This window comes from Lagopus leucura, unplaced genomic scaffold (assembly GCF_019238085.1).
Source record: "Lagopus leucura isolate 7727_CA_CO unplaced genomic scaffold, USGS_WTPT01 Super-Scaffold_806, whole genome shotgun sequence".
Lineage (NCBI taxonomy): Eukaryota > Metazoa > Chordata > Aves > Galliformes > Phasianidae > Lagopus > Lagopus leucura.
The window spans coordinates 6,510,727-6,530,293 of record NW_024962260.1 but is presented as its reverse complement, the minus strand read 5'-3'; the positions used below and the strand labels follow the sequence as shown (position 1 = coordinate 6,530,293).

The 19,567-nt window shown below is 36.4% G+C and overlaps 1 protein-coding gene across 14 annotated transcripts in view; it reads left to right on the top strand.

Moving 5' to 3' along the window:
* The window catches only part of RIMBP2 (RIMS binding protein 2), a 119,075-nt gene that overhangs the window by 59,866 nt on the left and 39,642 nt on the right, over window positions 1–19,567 (top strand). For 10 of the 14 annotated variants that reach the window (XM_042865393.1, XM_042865394.1, XM_042865391.1 and 7 more), the window contains 5 exons: window positions 6,283–6,372; window positions 11,706–11,828; window positions 15,054–15,158; window positions 17,539–17,589; window positions 18,926–18,946. In XM_042865393.1, coding sequence (XP_042721327.1) covers window positions 6,283–6,372; window positions 11,706–11,828; window positions 15,054–15,158; window positions 17,539–17,589; window positions 18,926–18,946 — 390 coding nt within the window. The remainder of the gene's footprint in view (window positions 1–6,282; window positions 6,373–11,705; window positions 11,829–15,053; window positions 15,159–17,538; window positions 17,590–18,925; window positions 18,947–19,567) is intronic. The other 4 variants (XM_042865404.1, XM_042865396.1, XM_042865392.1 and 1 more) reach the window with 1 other exon arrangement.

Below are 19,567 nucleotides of genomic sequence, written 5' to 3'. Positions count from 1 at the left end.
CATGGGGAGAAGGGAGGTATTCAGCATCTTTTAGGGCTTTCTTTGATCCTACATTTATGTTGTAGGTATGTTGGAAATATTAGAATGAGGATGAATAATCTTTGCCTTTAAAATCTATCCCTTAAAAAAATAATGATGATAATATAAAAGAAAATGGTGGTGTTAAACTTGACCTTAGTAATGAGTCATGTACATGGCATAAGTATGTAAGAAATTATCAGAAGTTTATTCTTTCCTCTTTCTTTAAGCACCTCTAGACTACTGGTTTTCGGTTTTCTCCTGGAATAATGTGATTCTGTGCGTGCTTCTCAAAATAGAGAAACATCACGTAGGATTACAGTCAGTGTGTTCTAATGCAGTCACTCCAGGTAACTGGCAAAACAAGTCTCAAAGAAAAAAGGCTACCAATAAATGAATAGCGTGTAACTTTTTTTTTTTTTCTTTAAAAATAAATATATATGTATATATATATATAATTGATGGATGAGCAAACAAGCATACGGGGCAACAGATGCCTTTCTCCAGGCAATGTAGAACCTTGTTACCCAGACAGTGGTGTCAGATTGTATTAAATCTACGGAAGTCATCCTCCTACTGTGAATTTTTATATCCAGTCCTCATATCTGCAGGAGAATTTCTACTTTTGCTCTACTAGAAACACACATTTTTGCTTTCATTTCTGCACTTTAAAAGATGCAACTCATATATAAGGTAATACATTTATTTCTAATATGTTTTTATTTATAAGCTTTAATGGATATTTTTGTTAATTGTCTCATTTTTTGTGAAGGATATGCTGGTGTGTCTGTGATGCTCTGGGCATCCTTTAAAAAATGGCAACACTGATTGTGTTTTTATACATTCGAGAGGGCTGTCAATTTTCTGATTCAGTTTACTTCAAAGATTTTGAAAAGATCATCTTTAGTGTTGTTTTCTTAAATTGAAATGCCTGAGCTGAAAATGCCTGAAGCATTTCTTACACACATCAGTAAATATCCTTGCTGTTTGGGATTTTGTCTGACATGCTAAAGACAAGGTTGGAGATTCGTTTGGCAAATTACTCTATAGAGTCCTGACATGAATACATGCTGACTGGCACCCTATCACATATGTGATATATGTAAGTATGGTGTGCATTTCCCATATTTGCTTGTTGAAAAAAGCTTAAGTAGAAGCAATCTAAGAGTGGTGTGATTTCTGCCTAAATATATGATAAAGAAGTTTGTGTTTTGGCTTGTTCTGTCACCAGTTGATTATTATCTGTGATAATTTTTTTTTTTTTTTTTTTTTTTTTTGTTGAGGAGGAAAGTTGAGTATTTCTACATAGTTTCTGTTTTTTCCCCTCCTTATAATTCACTTCCCATGTTCATTTATCTCTCTAAAATTTTTGGATGTATGCTATCTTTTATCAGGCAGTTAATTAAACTGCTTCAAACCTGTATTGTTTATTTTGTCTCCTTTGTTATTGCTGTTAAAAAATGTGCTGTGCAGCAGTGTCTTTAGAAAGGGATAACAGGCAGTTCAACTAATGCTTAAAACTCAGTGTCAAGACTGTGGACTAGTGAGATTTTTTGGGAATGTGAAGTCCTGCTTCCTTTCCACCTGCTCATTGCTCTGCTAACATGCGGTCAGCATTTGTCTTGGCATAAGTTTAGTTCAGTGTCTTGGAGTAACTGGCCTGATGAGTTGTTAAACTCTGCTCATCTCAGTTAACAGCTGTGATGGTTTGATTTGCATAGATTAAATGGTAAACCTAATATGGCTCCTTATGCACAATTAAATTGCTGGAATTGCTACATACAGTGAGTAAAATAAGAACAACTGAGAGAGCAGCTGGAGAGAAAAAGGACAAAACGCTCATTAAATTTGCAACAAGAGTCAAAAGTTATTTGTATGAGAATAGATAAAAGATGAGGGAAGACTGTATTGGAGTGCTTTGCACAGGATTGGGTTTGGGTCTGGTGGTGGTTCATTGTCATGAGCTGACAAAATCTGAATCTTATCAAGTGCAAAAATGGTCTGCAAAATTCCACACAGTCTCCTCTTAGATCCAAGCAGTAGGTGAGGGGTATCCTTCTGTGTGTTCCCTTTAGACTTCTGGTAGAACTATTAAACTGAGACTAGGGAAGGCTGTAGGGAAGAAGCCCTAGCATTCATTGACAACCTGGAGGCATGAAGCGTGTATCCAGCCCACTGCCAGGAAGTCTGTCATTTGTGATGGCTGCCCTATGTATTTGCTGACCTCTTTGTTTTGTTGACTTGGAGGTTCTGTTTGAAATTGGCAGTTGTAAGAACTGAAGTGAGAAGTGTTGCCCTATTGTTAATGCATTCAGTGCTAGCTGTCAAGTACATGAAAGCGAATGGAAAAGGATTCTATTTATTTCTGTATAGCATTTTCAAAAGACATCTGTCTCCTTTAAAATATATTTGAAGCTTCAAAACTCTCAGGATACAGCCATAAAATCCCTATGAAGACAACTTACAACATAATAAGATATTAATCTAACGTGTTGAATTTCCCCCAAATGGAAAACAAACCTTTTTTGTGCTCCTCTGGCCCATCATATGGGGCATATACAGCATGCTGGTGTATGCAGGGCAGCCGTGAACTGTCATCTTTCAGAGATTGACTGTGGGCTACTGAGATTTTATGCTACATATCTGAATCTTCTGTTTCATCCATGGAAGAAAACTGTAAAATGTGCTTTTCTTCTACGTGACTTGAATTCACTTTCAATATATCAATTTTCTATCGGGTGAAATTTAGTTCTGTGATGATTGAATTAACTTTGGTCTTCTTTGTTGAAGTCTTATATTTAGCTAATCTGGAAAATATTGAAGTCAATGGATTAGGAAAAGAATCACTAACTGCCATGAATATTAAACAATGCATAACTATCATCTGCAAAAATACAGGTGCTATTTCACAGCCAGAAGAGAAGAAATTCCTTCTGTGGTGTGGAGACGTGAAACAAGTACTGTTAAAAGTGTTTCTCCAAGTACAGTGAGCATCTGGAGGTGCTCAACACTGCAGAAACTGCCCATAAGAAATTTTAAGAAGAGATTTTAATCTTTAAGAAATTTAATCTTTAGAAATCTTAAAGAAATTTTTAACTTTTTTAGAAGACATAACTGTTGAGTATGGTTCATGTTTGCTCTACGGAAGCTGGCTTGTGTTCCCATGTGAGCATTAAGTAAGTGCTGCTGCAGTTAATCCGTCACAGGTTACTTTCAGGATATGGCAGATGACTGGAGTAGTGTGTGGGAAGGCAGATTTGGGGTAATTCTGTCACTAAGCCACCTGGTTAGGGGCATGACCTTTGGCAAGTGCCTTGATCTCTCCCTTTCTGTTTCCTCTTTTTCTATTTCTTTATCTTCTTAAATTATAAGATAGACTTTTTTGGAGTACTGGTAATTTCTTTTGTATTTGTGCAGTGCACAGACCTGAGTTTCAGCTAAGGCTTCTGTCATATAATAAATAAACTTGCTTCCTCTTTCTATAGATCTGATAGAAAATCGTTATTCCAAGAATGCTTTGGGAAAAGCAAGGGTTTTATCTGTTGGTTTTCTTGCTATGAGCAAGAGAATTTCAGTACTATTGGTTGGTTTTTATTGTGTTCAGTTGCTTTCTCGTATTCAACAACAACTGCATGAAAACAGCACTGTTTAAAAACTTTTCCATACAGATAAGTGAAAATATGGGCCAAGTAAAAAACAGAATCACCTACTGGATGTGAAATCACTTTACATGAGTTGTGTGAACATCAGCTTTCTCTGCCTTCAGCTAATAAATGTTCAGTCGCTGTGTGTTCTTGTATGCCAAGCAAATATATTCACCATATGTAGCAGACTCATGTGACTGTTGTATAAAAGCACCCAGAGGAATTACAGTAGTGTGATGGATACTTCATCTGTTTGCTTCTTTGTTATCTTCTGCAGTAGTTTTCCTGTGAGCAGAACACACACCTCCTTTCTCCAGCCTGCCAGTGATGCCAAAAAGAATTATATATTTTTTTCTTTCTAGATCATTTTTCATGTGGGTATAAGGGGAAATTCTGGGTAGGCAGCTTATTTTAGATTGTTAACAATATTTGCCATGATCCAACCTACTGAAGTATAATCCCAAAAATCCCAAGCACATCTCAGAAGTTCCAGAAACCTTTTAGGAAAAAATTGCATAAACTTGCCATCCTTGCGGAGATAGATCAAAAGCTTTAGCAACCCAAGCCCCTGCTATTTAATTACTTTGACCTATGATTAGGAGGTGTTAGAACTAAACACCTGCAGCTGAATCTACCAGAATTATTCTGTCAGAGCCCTCTTGTAAGGATCCATTGTTGAGCGATGCTTTAAGTCGTCAAAAACTAAACTAAAACTGTGGGAAATTTTGAATTGATGGTAATGATGACATCTTTGGCAGACATGGCTCGATAAAGGAACTTGGCTTAAACTTACAAGGCTTCCATTCATCATTGCTTTTACCACATTATTGCTCTGAGACCTTTGAGTTGTTTATTCTTTGTTTCCTTACTGCTTATTCTGAAAGCAGTCAGTAGGAATGTTGTCAGTGTACATGTGTATATGTTATTTCAAAGCACACTGATAATGTGTACAAATGTCTTTCAGCTAAATGAATCCTGCATCCAAGTTCCTTTCTTGTTGGTCTTCTTTACGTGTATTTTCTGAGCTAGAAATATGCCAGTAATTCTTGCTACTGATCAAGGGATTCTTGATTTTTATGGATTTGATTGGAATGGGGAACGTATGTGGTCCTCTATCCTGACAAGCGCAAAAGAAGACTGAAAGAAGTTGCCACTGTGAACAGACATTGAAGCAAAACCAAACTGGCTAACTACTAAGGATCAATGAAACTGAGATAGTTGTTGCCTTACTTAAGTTCATCCTTGCAAATAAATGTGTTTTCTTTGGATAGGATATCAGCCAGCCCAATTGCTCTGCCATGTCTCAGAAAGCATTTTCTATTGTGGAGAATTTAAATAGGATGTGAAGGATGCTGGTCTAGATTTCCATCAATTATTGCGTTGCTCCTCGCTCTTCCTCCCCTCCATTTCTGCTTGAATTCCTTTTAATAACCTTGTTAAAAACTGGTAAGGCATTGTCACTTGTTCCCCATTAAAGTCAGCTGAGCAATATTGATTCATAACAAATGCAAATTGGTCCATTGAAGTCAATGTTGAATCTCACTTGACAGAAGCCTGTGGTTCTAAGGATTTCTCAGGGCAGCCAGTGTAGCTTATCTTTGCCTACGAAAATGCAGAATAGTTACACAATGCTTTACAAATAACTTGCAGTAATTAATAGAATTTGATGATTTGTTCACATATCCAAGGAACTGTTCAGTGCAGTTTGCTCGAATTGTAAAAATATTTGCTGATTTAATTCACCCCTTTGAAAAATGTAATGTGAGCTAGTAAATTGTCATTTTGTCCTTCAGAACTGTCTAGCATTCAGGATCTGACTGTCACTTTTAATTGCATCCTAAACAACAGATTTAACAGAACTTGAGAAATTTTAATTGCTGATATCCTTAAGTGTGAGATGATGGGTGTAACTGCAACTAGAAGGTTGAAAATTCTGTGATTTGATGTCTTGGTGTAGTTCAGTAGTGTTTAGTCAAATATCTTGATATTTAGACAGTGTTGTCTTCTGTCTGTATTTTGGCTTTGCTTGCCATTGTAGCGTGCAAGTGTTCCACCCAGACTCTAAAAATGATTGAATTTAAACGTGTGTCTGTGCATTTATTATAAGCAGACATGCTACAAATAGAAATAGCTATCATAAATCTAGTGCCATATGAATATAGACATGTACGTGATTACACATCCCCATTCTTGGCTTTTGCCCTCAGAATGCCTTCTGAAGGTCTAAGTTTGAGGATATTGCTTTACTCTGGAAGCCAAGTTTCTTCCCTGCTCTCAGTAAGGTAGCCAGGTTTGAGCTCCTTGTTGCATCTGCAGGGAGACATTTTTTTAAAAATATATTTATCTGCACCAGGCCTGTGATGTCAGGTCATCTGTTTGTCTGCACATCTTTAATCAGATCATCTACTGAAAACATGTGGTTTTATGATAGAGCCAACTGTAATTGTAAGCTAATCTTCTGCCTCTGCACCTTCAGTGCCTTTGGCTTCATGCCTGGTACTACTCTTAATGGTATGTTAATACCAAATAATGCAAAAACATTGCTTCCTTAAGAACTTAATAGGATGTACTGTCATGGAGATAAGTGCTCTGTAACACACACTCTTTTCTTGTGTTTTAGAAAAATGAACTGAAGGATGCTGTGCAAGAAAAGAATCGCCTGAGCCTTCAGTATGCAAATGTGTCACACAAAGCCCTGCAATATGACCAGGTACCAATCCTAAACGCAAAACACATATGTTGATTTGTTACAGTTGTCAGTCTTCAAATTGGATAAAGATGGATTGAGTTAGTCACCTCTAGTTTTTATTTTCTCTTAGAAAACACGAAGTACTTTAATTTAAAATAAGTTACGTATGAATCTGACAAACAAATGTTATTTTCAAGTGAAAAAGACAGACTGGTAGCTGGTACAGAGATTATCCCTGATGCATCTTTCCTTAATATCACTAATTGTATTAGGCTTTGGAAAAAAGATGACTTTTTTTCCAGTAATTTTGATGAGACTTGATTGAAAAAAAATCTCTGATTTTTTCCAAAGAACGCTGACAAGAAGGATTTCTCACTGGCAGTGTCTTTTCCTTCCCTTCTGCATTTTTCCCTTGCACTTCTTTCATTTCTCAATAAAATGTTGAAATGCCATTCATTGTCCAGCAGCGAATTTCACAAATTCTGTTATCAGCTGTTATTTTCCCTGTAGCATGACATATGGCATAAGTCTGTGTCTCAGCTATTCTAGGTCCTGTTTTCCTAGTAAGCTTTTTTCTTTTTCTTTTTCTTTTTTTTTTTTTTTTCCTGTTTCAGGACAAAAGATCTTCCTGAGTACTGAGATTTTTATCTATGGCAAATACTGGGTGGCTTAAGTAGCATGGGCTGACGTGCCTTACCTCATCACATATGTATTCAGTGGAAGAAACATCATGAACCAGCCACTTTACAAGGCTACATTTAGCTAAAAATAAAACTCCAATCTGGGATTTCTACAGGGCTTAAGTGAGTTGCTCAGCAACCTCATTCACATCAGAAGAGCTGTGCTCATACGGATGCTGATGAAAGCCCAAACCCCCAGCCTTGCAAAACGGTGGTGGCTGCATGCTTTGATGTCTCTGACACACGTGTCATAGAGCACTGTATTTCCAAACCAAAGGAGGTCTGACTTAGTCCTAAGACAAAACAAAATAGTGAGATTTAGAGATGGCTGTGCACGTACTCAAAATTTTCCGTGTAGCACCCGATATCAAAGCAGACTGGGAATCTTTAGTTGGTGAGGGTATAAATTATTTTTATATACAAAAGCAGCATGACTGTGTTATACTGGGTGGAAGATGTGGATCATAGAGTTACTCAATTTAATTCATCCATCTATCTGGAATTTCTTCATCTCCTTAATGTTTTTCTCTTTAATGTTGTTTACACACTGCCCCTACTGTTTGGTTCACAAACCACATAAACACTTACATAGGCAGTTTTATATTCTAGCTGGCAAAGAAATAGCATGCAGCATTAATACAGTGAAGGCTTAGTGCTTTGGTGTCAGTAAGAAGATCAGCTCTCTTACTATCAGAAAGTGATGACTTACATGGTTAATAATACCTTATGATAGGTAACGTTTGTTTCTTTCTGAAGTGAACAGCTTGAGAAACACTGAAAAACCTAGTAAAAACAATTTAAATACAAATGTGTGGTATCAACCTTAGTCACACTTAGCTGCTAAGTTATTAATAAAATTACCTTTCACCACTACAATGTCAGGATTTATCATACTATGAATGTTTGTAAAATGCTATGCAGGGCACGTTACAAAAATTCAGTATGTCTGTGCTACTGATTTTTATATCCCAACCTCTGTAGGATCAAAGACTTCCTGTAAGTTACCCTCTCATTTTCAACAGTTTTAAAAATAAATGAGATATGAGGAATTTTGCAGCATACCTTGGCTGTTAACAAACCTTGTTTGTTCCTGCTTGTCTAACAAGATCTGCTGTTTTTTCTTTTTTTTCTGCTTCCCCCATACATAAAATGAGACTGAGGTAGATTGTATGGTTTAGATTATTTCTTACTATTAAGAAAGCGTGAAACTAAACACACATGAATGTTGAATGTAGAAATGCAATGGAGTTAGAGCTCAGCCCTGAAGGGGAAAACCTAGTTTGTTCTTTTCCCCCTCGAGAGCTGACCTGAAAAGCAGGCCAACTTTATCTGAGCAATTGGAGCTGGGAGAATGTTTATGCATTCTGCTGTGTAGCACAGATATAACAACTGCTCATTTATGCACAGTGTAATTGTTGAAATTCAGCTCTAGGAAGGGGCAAGTATGAGTTGTGCTACTTTGGAATAGGAACAAAATTGTGCTTATTTTATGCAGTTTTGTGTTGTTACTCTGCATAAGAGGAACAAAGTTACATTTCTGGTGCAGAGTTCTGGTGAAAAGGTTTGTACCCCTAGAAGTGCAGTGACACCAGGCTTTGCCTTGTTTTCCTGTTCAAGTGAATGTGCATGTTAGTGTTTTTATATAAAAAGAAGGGTCGTTATCTCTTTGGAATCTATTTCTGTGATACCTGATATCATACAATTTTCGTGGTATTTTCTGAATCATTTTTTTCTAAACAGTATCAGTGGTGTGAAAAGTTGACAAATGTCTAGAGTTAGGGCAGAAGTTGCACTTCTGTATTCAGGCACAGTAGTCGTAGCTCAGCATTTGTGATTTATGTACAACACGGTGAATTTGTGAGTGGCAGAGAACATTTTTCAGCCCAAACATGTCAATAGAAGAGAACTATCATTTCTCATAGAATTTCTTTCACCAATTGACTGACAGTTATTCACTGATGTAACAAAAAAAACCCTGCAGTTTATTTTCCTGGTCTGTGTAAGTAGTTTTGGCACTTAAGAGTTCAGAAAGTGAAACATACTTGAGCAGTATTCTGGCCTTCCTAACAGACACAAATGAAGACACATTTAGTAAGTGGGAAGTTGTGAGATGAAAAATAAATTTGTTGATGCATTGAACAGAGAAACATCACAGATCAAAATGTTCCCTAATTTCTGACATGAAATTAGAACTGTTTGTGATGGCACTCAATTTAGGTCAACTGGGAATATTGATGTCTTGATGTGCTCTGTGTAATTCAAGTTCATGTATATGCTGTAAGTTCTTACACTGTGGTAGGGAGCATTGCATTTGCACTTGACAAGTTTTGTCCACACAAAAGCAAACGAACAAAGTATAGACTCATTAAGTTTTATGCTGTTTTATACCATTTAAATACATTTATCATGCTACTCTGTGATATACAACATTCAGAAGAAAAAAGTCCTGGCAATAAGGCCCTGCAGAAATACGTTAGAATTATTAGTGTTGCTGGAAGTAACAAATTAATTATCAGAAGGCAACTGGTAGAATTAGTTGTGTTATTTCTGACCTAGGAAACGAAAATGTACACAGAACATTGCTCAAAGACTGATCTGTTGAAAGTAGAGAATCGGATTATCACTTGGGTGATCTTAAATTTTAATTAGTCTGAGTATGTGCTCTTTGATCCTGAACAAAAATCCTGAGATGTGTAACTGCAACTCTACCTCTCCCTGATTCATTTCCTTCCCAAATTACATTAGCAGCCTGACAGGTGCTGTTTGTTCCTGTAGACCCTTTACTCCCAAAAGGGACGAACGTGTATCAGAATGCTGCCATGATGACCTGCTCCCCAAAATTATTCAGACTGCAGTGATTATTTAGTTTTAGAAGATTCTTTACAAAGGTTGCCAGTATCAAGTATTTCAGAGGCAGAGAAAATTAAAGTCTAAGTAATATTTTCCTGAAGCTTTTCCAAAATATTCTACTTCATTCATTCTCAGTAAATTAACTGAGGATCAGACAATAACAAGCTTGCATCACTGAAGGTGATACTTCATCACTTCTTTTGTTCCACTCCATTGTTCTTCAACAATATACATTGGCTGATCTGAGCAATGAAATACAATTCGAAGGATGCAGGAAGTTAATAGATTATGAAAATCGGTTGTTTAATAGTTTCCTTAGTTATCAAGAAATGAGAAGAGGAGAAGAAAAATCTGTTCATGGGGAAAAAAAGTCCTGAGTTTGATGATATAATTGCATCAGTTCTTGTGGAAAACATGGTTTGTTTCATTTTCTTCTTTCTTTTTTTTCTAGTCCACTGCACTCTAAAGTGCCCTCTTACAAAGACAAATATGAGGTCTGGCTGCAACCATTTAGATTGTTTGGTCCATGGTGAAATTTGCAAATTAACAAACTGTAGCCAGAAGGCAAATAGTCTGAATCAGTTTCCAAAACATCGCTTTGGAAAACATCTCAGAGAGATCCATGTCAGAGATTGCTTAATGCCTTTGGTTCTCAAAGAAAATGGAATTACGGTAATTAGATTGTAAAAAAGAACTTGTCACTTCTCCTAACTGAAGCTAGAAATAAAGATGAGCTACACCTAGATTAAAGCCAGTCTAAGCATTATCCCGATTCTTCATACTGCTTTGCCTGTCCTTATTCAGTAATCCTGCAAACGTTGTTCATGCTTCTACACTTTGTATTGCAGTTAACAAAGGAAAACAGGTACTTCTTGGAACATTGTTCCATGAAAATATTTTTGCTCTTTCTTTTCCTTTCTTACCTCCTATTAGTATTGCAGAGAGGAGAACAGCAGTATTTATGAAACAGAATGTGAACATTTTATGAAGATACGTATTATGGACGACTTTTCATTATTAACATAAAGTTGTTATTCTTGATATGATCTGAGCTGTGTAAGAATCCTAGTGCTGTACATCAGTGTAGCATATAAACTCATAAAATGTTTATGTTATTTCCTATAAATCAGACTGTCATCCATTGCAAAGTCAAGAAATGGCATTTCCATGGTGCAATAAAGTAGTTCATTGTTATATTGTCTTGCTTTCTGTGTGCACTTATAAAATAGTTGATTTTGCTGGTGATCTGTGAAATCCTATGAACATGCTGAAATGGTTAAGTTAGCACCGAATAAATTAAATAGGAAAACAAATCCTATTTGGTGTGTATCTGATCCTTTAAAAACCTGCAGTATTATAGAAACCCTGATTTAAAATACTAGCACAGGCTGATTGTGCACTGTCCCGTATTAGATTTTATCCTGATGTCAATTTAAACTAATGAATAGTTCAGGAGAACTAAAATGTGTGAGCTGTATTTCATACATATGTATGTACCAAAAGCTCAGTCCATTTTTATATAGGAATTGCTTTGATTGTCATCTATTATATTTACTGTATGATACATGTATTTATTCAACTTGAGATCTTTATGCATTGCCACAATTTGGTTGCCAGATTTTAGACCTTTAGAAATGTATTTCCTACAAACTCCTATTTGGGTGCATGCAATTTCCTCACAGGAGAACATTCCCTTCCATCTTCCTTTTATTGTTTCCTTTTTCTTTGAACTTCTTTCCTTTCTCATTTTCATATACAGAAATGTTTTTTTTTTTTTAGATATCCAAAGGTATTCATGGATTAATCGTGTATTTATTGCTGTAGGTGAAGTCAGACTATGACCATCTTAGAGAAACCCTTATCAGAGTAACCAAAGAACGAGATTTGGCTGTAAAGGGAAAACACCAGCTCCAAGCCAAGCTGGAGAACTTAGAGCAGGTCCTAAAGGTATGTATAACACTGTGAAGTCCAGCGGTGCAGTACAATCCTCATATTAATTAATTATAAATTAATGGTGTCTATGGTGTTAATTATAAATTAGTGATGTCTAGCCAGACTTGCTTTCTAAGATGCAGTTGTTGGCGTATCATCAATCTGCTGCTTCCTTTTCGATTTAGAAAAATTCAACAATGTGTTTGTACTCACAAGTGCCTCAGTAGAGGTTTCAGTGTATAGTTGAAGATGCTGTCCTGCTTGTGAGCTGGCAGAGTAGCTTGGAGAGGCTTGAAATCCTACATCTCCTCCTTAAAGCTTGCCCAGACAGATGCAGGTAATTGTGTATTTCATGTGTCCTCAAATGTTCAGGAAATTTGTGGTTTAAGAAATGCTTTGTAGCTTTCCAACCAGTGGAAGGTTTTGAGAAATACTTAACCTAGTTTCTCTGCCAGAAGAGAAGTATAGTTTACGTTCTGTTATCTCAGGATATATCAACAAAGCTGAAAGGGAAAGATGAAAAATTGCTGGATTAGCTAACTCATGGGAATCTTCTGTGCTTCTGAAACAGAAAAGTTCTGATTTTCTGATGTATTCAGCCAGCTTTTCCCTTTCATGTCACTGAAATTGTGCCCACCCATCTGCACGCACAGATGACAAGTCCTTTGAGCAGAAAAGTACTTGGGTGAAAATTAAATTTGCTCCCCATTCAACATCATGTATGAGTTCTGTGTCGGAACAAAACTCTAGTACTTAAAAGCCACTTGAGCTTTCTCAACATTGTTTAGCTGCACATTTTGGAAGTGTAAAAATCTCTGCTGTAAGATGTAGTTAGTTACTTTGTTTTGGTTGCAGCTGTAGGTAGTACAGTGTAAGAAGAGAGTGGGCTGGAGCTAGTAGGGCTATTCATTGTCGCATCTCCCTGCTGCCCATAAGGAAGCTGGAAAAACAAGTGGGATTGTTAAGAGCCATTTCAGAAATGTTTTGTACTACAAATGCCTAGCACAAGTTTTACTGAAAACTGAGATGTCCATGATGTCATCAGTTAATTCTCTGTGGCATAGCAGGATTCCCACCTTTGATCTGAAAAATGCACTGAAAAGGTTCCTTCTTCACAATTTCTTTGAAGGGCAGAGGATTATTTGCCAGTTGTTTTGAAATATGAAGAGACATTACTGTATTTTTCTGTGCTCCTCTAGATATGGATTTGCTTTCTGATGTTAGAATAACATTGTTATGACCTCTAGAAGGGTTGCAAAAACAGAAGTGCAAATGTATATGCTTAAAAAGTTCTAATTTTCCTCACAAATGCTATCAATTACAAGGGCAAATGGATTGCCACCACCTACGCAAGCTGATGGCAATGTGATCATGCAAGCCACTCTTGGAGGAAGGAGAAAGAATTCAGCAGCTCAGAACTTCCTCCTTGCAGATCTTCTAGGGGTCTTTGCAATCTTCCTCCACTCCCCTAACCTGTTCCCTTAGGCTTGGAACAGGAAATGACACCAGCTGATGTGTGGATAGGAAGAATGAAATAGATTGCAGACAGAACCAATTTGTGAGCAGAGTGGGAGGAGAGGGAACATCTTCTGGTTTGGGGGAGATTTAATTGCTGTGCCAAGGAAGGAACAGATGCTGGAGTGAAGAGATCCTTGCTGCTTTGTGTATTAAGTAGATCACAGTAGTACTACAGCACTGTGACTTCTGGGTTAGTGTAGTTGACCAAATGGCCTTAAAATCTGCCAACTATGAATACCACATTGTTATTTAAGGAAACAGAAATTAAAAGTGAGGGAGACTCACAGATCATGTATCACAATCTGTTTCTTTATTACATTTTGTAGATTTGCTGTATGGTCACTGCATTAATTATTTATCGATCTTTCCAAAGGTTTATAAATGTCCTCCAGTAGCTTTTTTAAGAATAGTAAGAACTTAAAACTATTGAAACGCGCTGTACCAAGTCCTCTACTAAATCTTGAATTGAGACTTTTTTTGATATTTAAAGCTTTTCTAGATTAGCAGTGGGAAAATGTCTTGATTGCCTCATCATTTCTTGGATGTGAGTCACGTCATTGTCAAGTCGTACACGAGATTTAATGGAAGCTGCTGAGCTCAGTAAATGTAGCTTCATGCTAATTTAAATACTGAGTGGTGCTAGTCAGCAAAACGGGCTGTTTGTTTAGTTGAGAAGAGAATTGAACCATCAGTTTTGGTTATTAAATAAATAATAAGCATAGTTCAGAAATGTTTACAGCCTCACTATGCTGACCTTCTTTGTTATTTAGTTACATGTAGCAGAGAATTAGCAGCTCCTAAAAAGTCAGCAATATGCTGGATACAGTTTTCTCTTGTATGCAAGAAGAGATATTTTGGCCTGTTGGAAACAACTGCCGCCATCTATTTCTAACTGCATATTCCTAATAGGCTCTGTGTAATAGCTCATGGTGTGCAGATAAGGCATTGTGTCTCAGAGCAGTGTTAGAATATGTAATTTAGAAAACACAAATCTGTAATACCCATTTTGCCAGAAAAGATATCAGAATCTCCAGTGATCTTTCTTAGCTCTGATTTATGAAACAGGGTGTTTGAATGGTACAGTGCTGTTGAGAGAATAATAACCTGTAATGAAAAAGATTTCTATCTAAAAGGGTATCTTGACATTGTTCAGCTTCCCGACAACTGTGCCTCATACTGCTTTGAATCATTACTTGTAACTGTTCATAAAACTATTTTTTAAATACTGTGAAGTCATTTTTTTCTAAATCTGTTTTTGTTTTACTCTGTATGGTTTACCATAACTAATGAGCAGAGAATAGCAAAAGCAAGCTATTTTTGAGGGGTCATCATTTGGAACACAGAAACAAACTCTAGATAATGAGGTATTTAGGGAATTGTCAAGCTAATTTTTTTCCAAGCTTTACTTCAGTTTAGATGTCACGTATAAAAATGCAACTGATGGATAAAAAGACTTCTGTTCACTTAGGCATCATAGAGGCCACACTGCTGGCAGTGACAGTCAGATCTCCTAAAAGAGATTGCTGTCAGAATACCTGAATTTAGCAGTGACAGTATTCATCTTGGTACCGACCAATTTAAGATTCTGTTCAAATTCCCTTTTGTCTGAAAGTGATACCATAATGTTTTTGTGTTGACCGTCTGCAGTCCTGGGACTGGCAGTATGTTTGTCTAAGATATGTTGAATCCCCTGATAGTTTTGTCTTCCACTCTATGAAACAGCATATGCGAGAGGCTGCTGAACGGCGGCAACAGCTGGAGTTGGAGCATGAGCAAGCCTTGGCTGTCCTCAACGCCAAACAGCAGGAAATTGAACTCCTGCAGAAGGTAAGCAAAGGAAATGAAAGTAAGATACAACGGCAAATTGTAGTGATAAAGCAAACATCACAGCAATCACTAGGGTTAAAGAAATTAAATCCACAGCTACATAACTAGTTCCTATTTTCACCCCAAAATCCCAGCCCGTCTTCCTTGCCTTTACATCAAGCTTGGGAATATTTATGTATTCCTTAGAATAGAATCCAGCCTTAATTTTGTGGTAATTGAAATGCAGAGAATCTACCGTTCCCTTCTCAGTTTGATTAACTGGAACAGTTAATCGTTCTCATTGATGTTGAGTTAGGATTTCTTTGGCTTCCTCTTCTTGTCACTGGTGAGTCACACTACTTTTTCCCCTATATTAGATTAATGCAACTCCTTCTCAAGGTCCGTACACATAACAGTTGATCTTTTTCATGAACTAAATGGCTGTTTAAGTACTTCATTGTTACGCTTGTTCTTTGATTTGCAAGTAGACATATTTTATCATGGTGCATCTTCTCAATATTCATTATAATACATAAAAGCATGGTATTGAGTTTCACTTTTGCCAAAGTCATTTGAAGTTGGTTTGGTGTCAATACTAATGCTGATGTTTCCAATTGCTGGAGTAGATCAAAACACAGAAATAATAACACAAATGGTAATTTGAGTAAGTGTTGGCATGGACAGACTTTGTCAGCAGAGAAAAAAATGTACATAGCTACAGTTTTGCTTCCAACAGAATGTTTCGTTTGTCCAAAATATTCCAGTGAATTTTCTTTCAGTCTTTTCTATTTTATCTATTAACCATATTTCAAAACGTCAGTTTTAGCTGCATGTAACTGCCATTATTTGAACCTCCACATAGATTTTGAACTTAAACTTTTTTTTGCTGGTGATGATGGTATTTTGGGATTTTGTTCATTTCCTCTTTTTTTTGTTGTTGTTGGATTTGTGTGTGTGTGCATGCACGTGTTGTTTCTTGCCTTTCCATGCTCAAATTCTTTTCCACTGTGTCACTGTCATGATGGGATGAATCACAGAATTTTAGACTTTAAAAAAATGTGCATTACTAGCAGAGCCTGATGCATATGCAGTCACATTTTGATATTATAAATAACAATTCATTCTCTTCTTTATATGTGTACGAACTCCTCAGATTATCAGCCTAAAAGGAAGAACGTAATATTGTTGATCCAAGTTTTGTGTTCAAGGGAAATCAGGTGGTCTTCTCCAAGAAACCTTAATATAGGGTGGTTTGATGAAAAAGAGAGATAGCTATTGACACAGCTTTCCTAATCATTTATCAAGAACTCATATTCTGGGTGGATTTTATTAAACTTGTAATGATGGATGGCACCAGGCTTTCTATTACCTGCTATGTTCACTAATGCTCTTTGAGCCATTATTTTATCAGGTGCTAGCAATAAGGTGCATCTGTAGTGCAGGAAGAAGTAGGATTGTGTGTCCAGAACCAAAATAGGTTTTATTACCGTGCATTACAGTGAAGCATAGCTTGAGTATGTGGTTTTTGTTGGGACTTTATGGCCTGACCAGCTTCTCTTCCAGCCAGCAAGCAAACATGATGGCCCTTGTGCATGAGGATAAGTTGTTACAGTTGTGTCAGTATCCTTCATTGCTCCAGATTAATCTAGAAAGTTTGTGAGGCATTGCCATGAATGAAGACATTTCTCTGATAAGAAATATTCTGAATGTGATCTTTGATATACAGCAGTGAGAAGTTAACAGGCAAAGTGTGTGCAGTGCACTGCCATCACCCTGATACAAAGGTTAATAAATAATTTTGCTCATCTTGGTCAAGCTTCAATGAAGAAGACAGTGAAAATTTAAATGGAAGTAAAGCAAGGGCAAAAAGAGATACTGAGTGCTGTTTTTTTGTGTTTTTAAGGCTTAGACTTTTCATAAACAAAATTTGATTACTTCTGAGCTATTTCAAACAACCCCTCCATGCTATCATTCACTCCCTCTTTTTTCCTTTGGGCCAGTTGATTGAAGTCTAGATGTTGTACTTCCATTTACAGACAACCTTTCTTATGGTTGTCTTTAAGCGTTTTGTAAGATTCATGCTTCATGTAAAGAATAAGTTTAATTTTTGTGTCACCTTTTTTAGCAGTGTGTTGAGCATGCTTGTCTTGGGCCAAATAAATACTGATGCTATTAACTTTCACTAAGATTCTGTCTCTGAAAATAAGGCAGATATTTTGATGGCTTAGAACTACAGTGCTGGAGTGGATTGCCCAAGCCAGCCCTCCAAGACTGTAGATAGCTTTGGATTTGAGTATATGGTATGCTACTCTTTGTGGTTAGAATATACTATATATGACATGACTAATTAATTTTTCTTTTCATTTTTCTTTTGTTTTTTTTTTCAATTTATATAAATAAGGCTCAGGTTGAAGCTAAGAAGGAACATGAAGGAGCAGTTCAGTTGCTAGAGGTAAGAAGATACCTTTTGTATTACTTGTGGTTATGGAGGTTTCATTCTGAAGGCAATAACTGTATCATCACTTCTGAAAGATTTGATTCTTTAATCCTGCCTCTAATGCTATTGCTGTGTGCCACCCACTGTGGCCTTTCTTAACATTTCCCAACTGAGTGGGAATGAGTGCTGGAATGTGTTTTTGGAATTTGCCAGTGACTAAAGCACTTATTAAGCAAACACTGCTAAATAAATAAAGTTTTTAGAGATTATTCAGGTGATATTCCTTGTATTCCCTTCCCAGGCAGCTGTTTAGAAATGCATGATGTTCCACAGTGCTGTATAAGATAGTACATACAGCAGACATCAAAAGGTCCCTACAGCAAACAGTTCCTTCCTAGATTTTTCAAAGCTAGACTCAACAGATTCTTTAAGTTCCAATTACATCGTTTGACTCACTTGGACAAGTTAAAGTGTCAGGAAATATAGATACAGAAGTAAATAACATGTTTTACATCCAGATTACCTTTTATTTCTTCTTTTCTTCACTTTTTCACACATAATAGGTTTTTTTTATGATAACTAGCAAAGTAGGTTTTTTTGCATGAGGAAAGGAAGAAGCATTAAATACATACTAATGCTTAACATAAATTACTAATCTAAAGAACATACAATGCCACAGATCAAGTATAGCAAATGCATTTGTCAATTTTCACTTAAAAATCTGCTTTTAGTGTTTTTTTTCTCATGGTAGTTTTTCTGTCTGTGTACCTATTGGTCATGTGCTAAATGGAGGTGATCTTTCTGATACATCAATAATCTCTTAAAAAATGTTTAGTTACTTAAAGTAATATGTCCAGTTGAGGGCTTTTGCTCATATGCTTTCATTATTATCATATATATTAAATTTGTGCCTTTAAGAATATAAGATAATAATTTAATATCTGGTGGAAAGTATATGATGCAGGAAAATAAGTAGAAACAAAGGAAGCAAGTGATTATTTACCTCCCTCAAGCTAAACAAAATTCCTATTTAGCTGATTTGTTTGCAAACTGATTTGCGTAACCCCATCAAGGTTTCTTAAGCTTTTGCTTTTTGTTGCCTTAGACCCATTGATTTTATTTATTTATCTGCCTTTTGCAATTCAAGATCAGCAGTGATATTGATTTCTGAAACCTTCTATAGTGTGATTTGCATTAATGCATGTTTGGTTTTTATACCTGTTAACTGTTTCAATGTATTTTACTTTGAAATGCCAAAACAAAAGTGTTCAGAACTGTCTTTATTTCTTTATTTCATATATCTTTGTTTACTGTGTCTTGTTTGGAATTTATTGCTTTGCCCTTCATCCAGAACACCCTGGACAGCATGCAGGTATTTTAGGGCATATATTCTGCATTCCCTGTGCTGAATCCTGCACCTTTCCCCTTACAATGAATACACTAGTCCTGTCTAACCTTGCATGGGATGCGTGCTAAAACCATTGTTATGCAAGCATGCTTGGCATTGATTAGCCTGATAACAAATCATCAAAATCAGATCCTTTTTCTTCAAATATGATATGTTTCAATGAGGAATAAGGTACTGTTTCTGAAAGTAAACTTCTGACAAGCATGCCCACTAAAAATGGTTTGATAGTTTATTCAAGACTGTAGCTTTCAGACTGTGGATTTTGTTTGAATTCAGATTGTTTTGTGATTTGTACAAAGGTTGTTTTATGTTTTCACCTTGGGTTGATTTATTAAGCCCCTTACTGAAAGCCATTGCTTCTACATAAACAGTTAAGCTATGAAATGAATTACCTGAATTCAAACTGTCCACTAGAAAGCTGGTCATCATCTTATCTGTCTTGTGCAAACAATATCTGTCTTGTAATAGATGAAGTCTGCTTTGTTTTGTATTAAGCTCACTGTATTTTATGAGAAACTTCCCAAGTCCTGAGTGAAGTACTTCCAATATGGTCCGCAGTCAAGTGTGCCTTTTCATACAGAAACT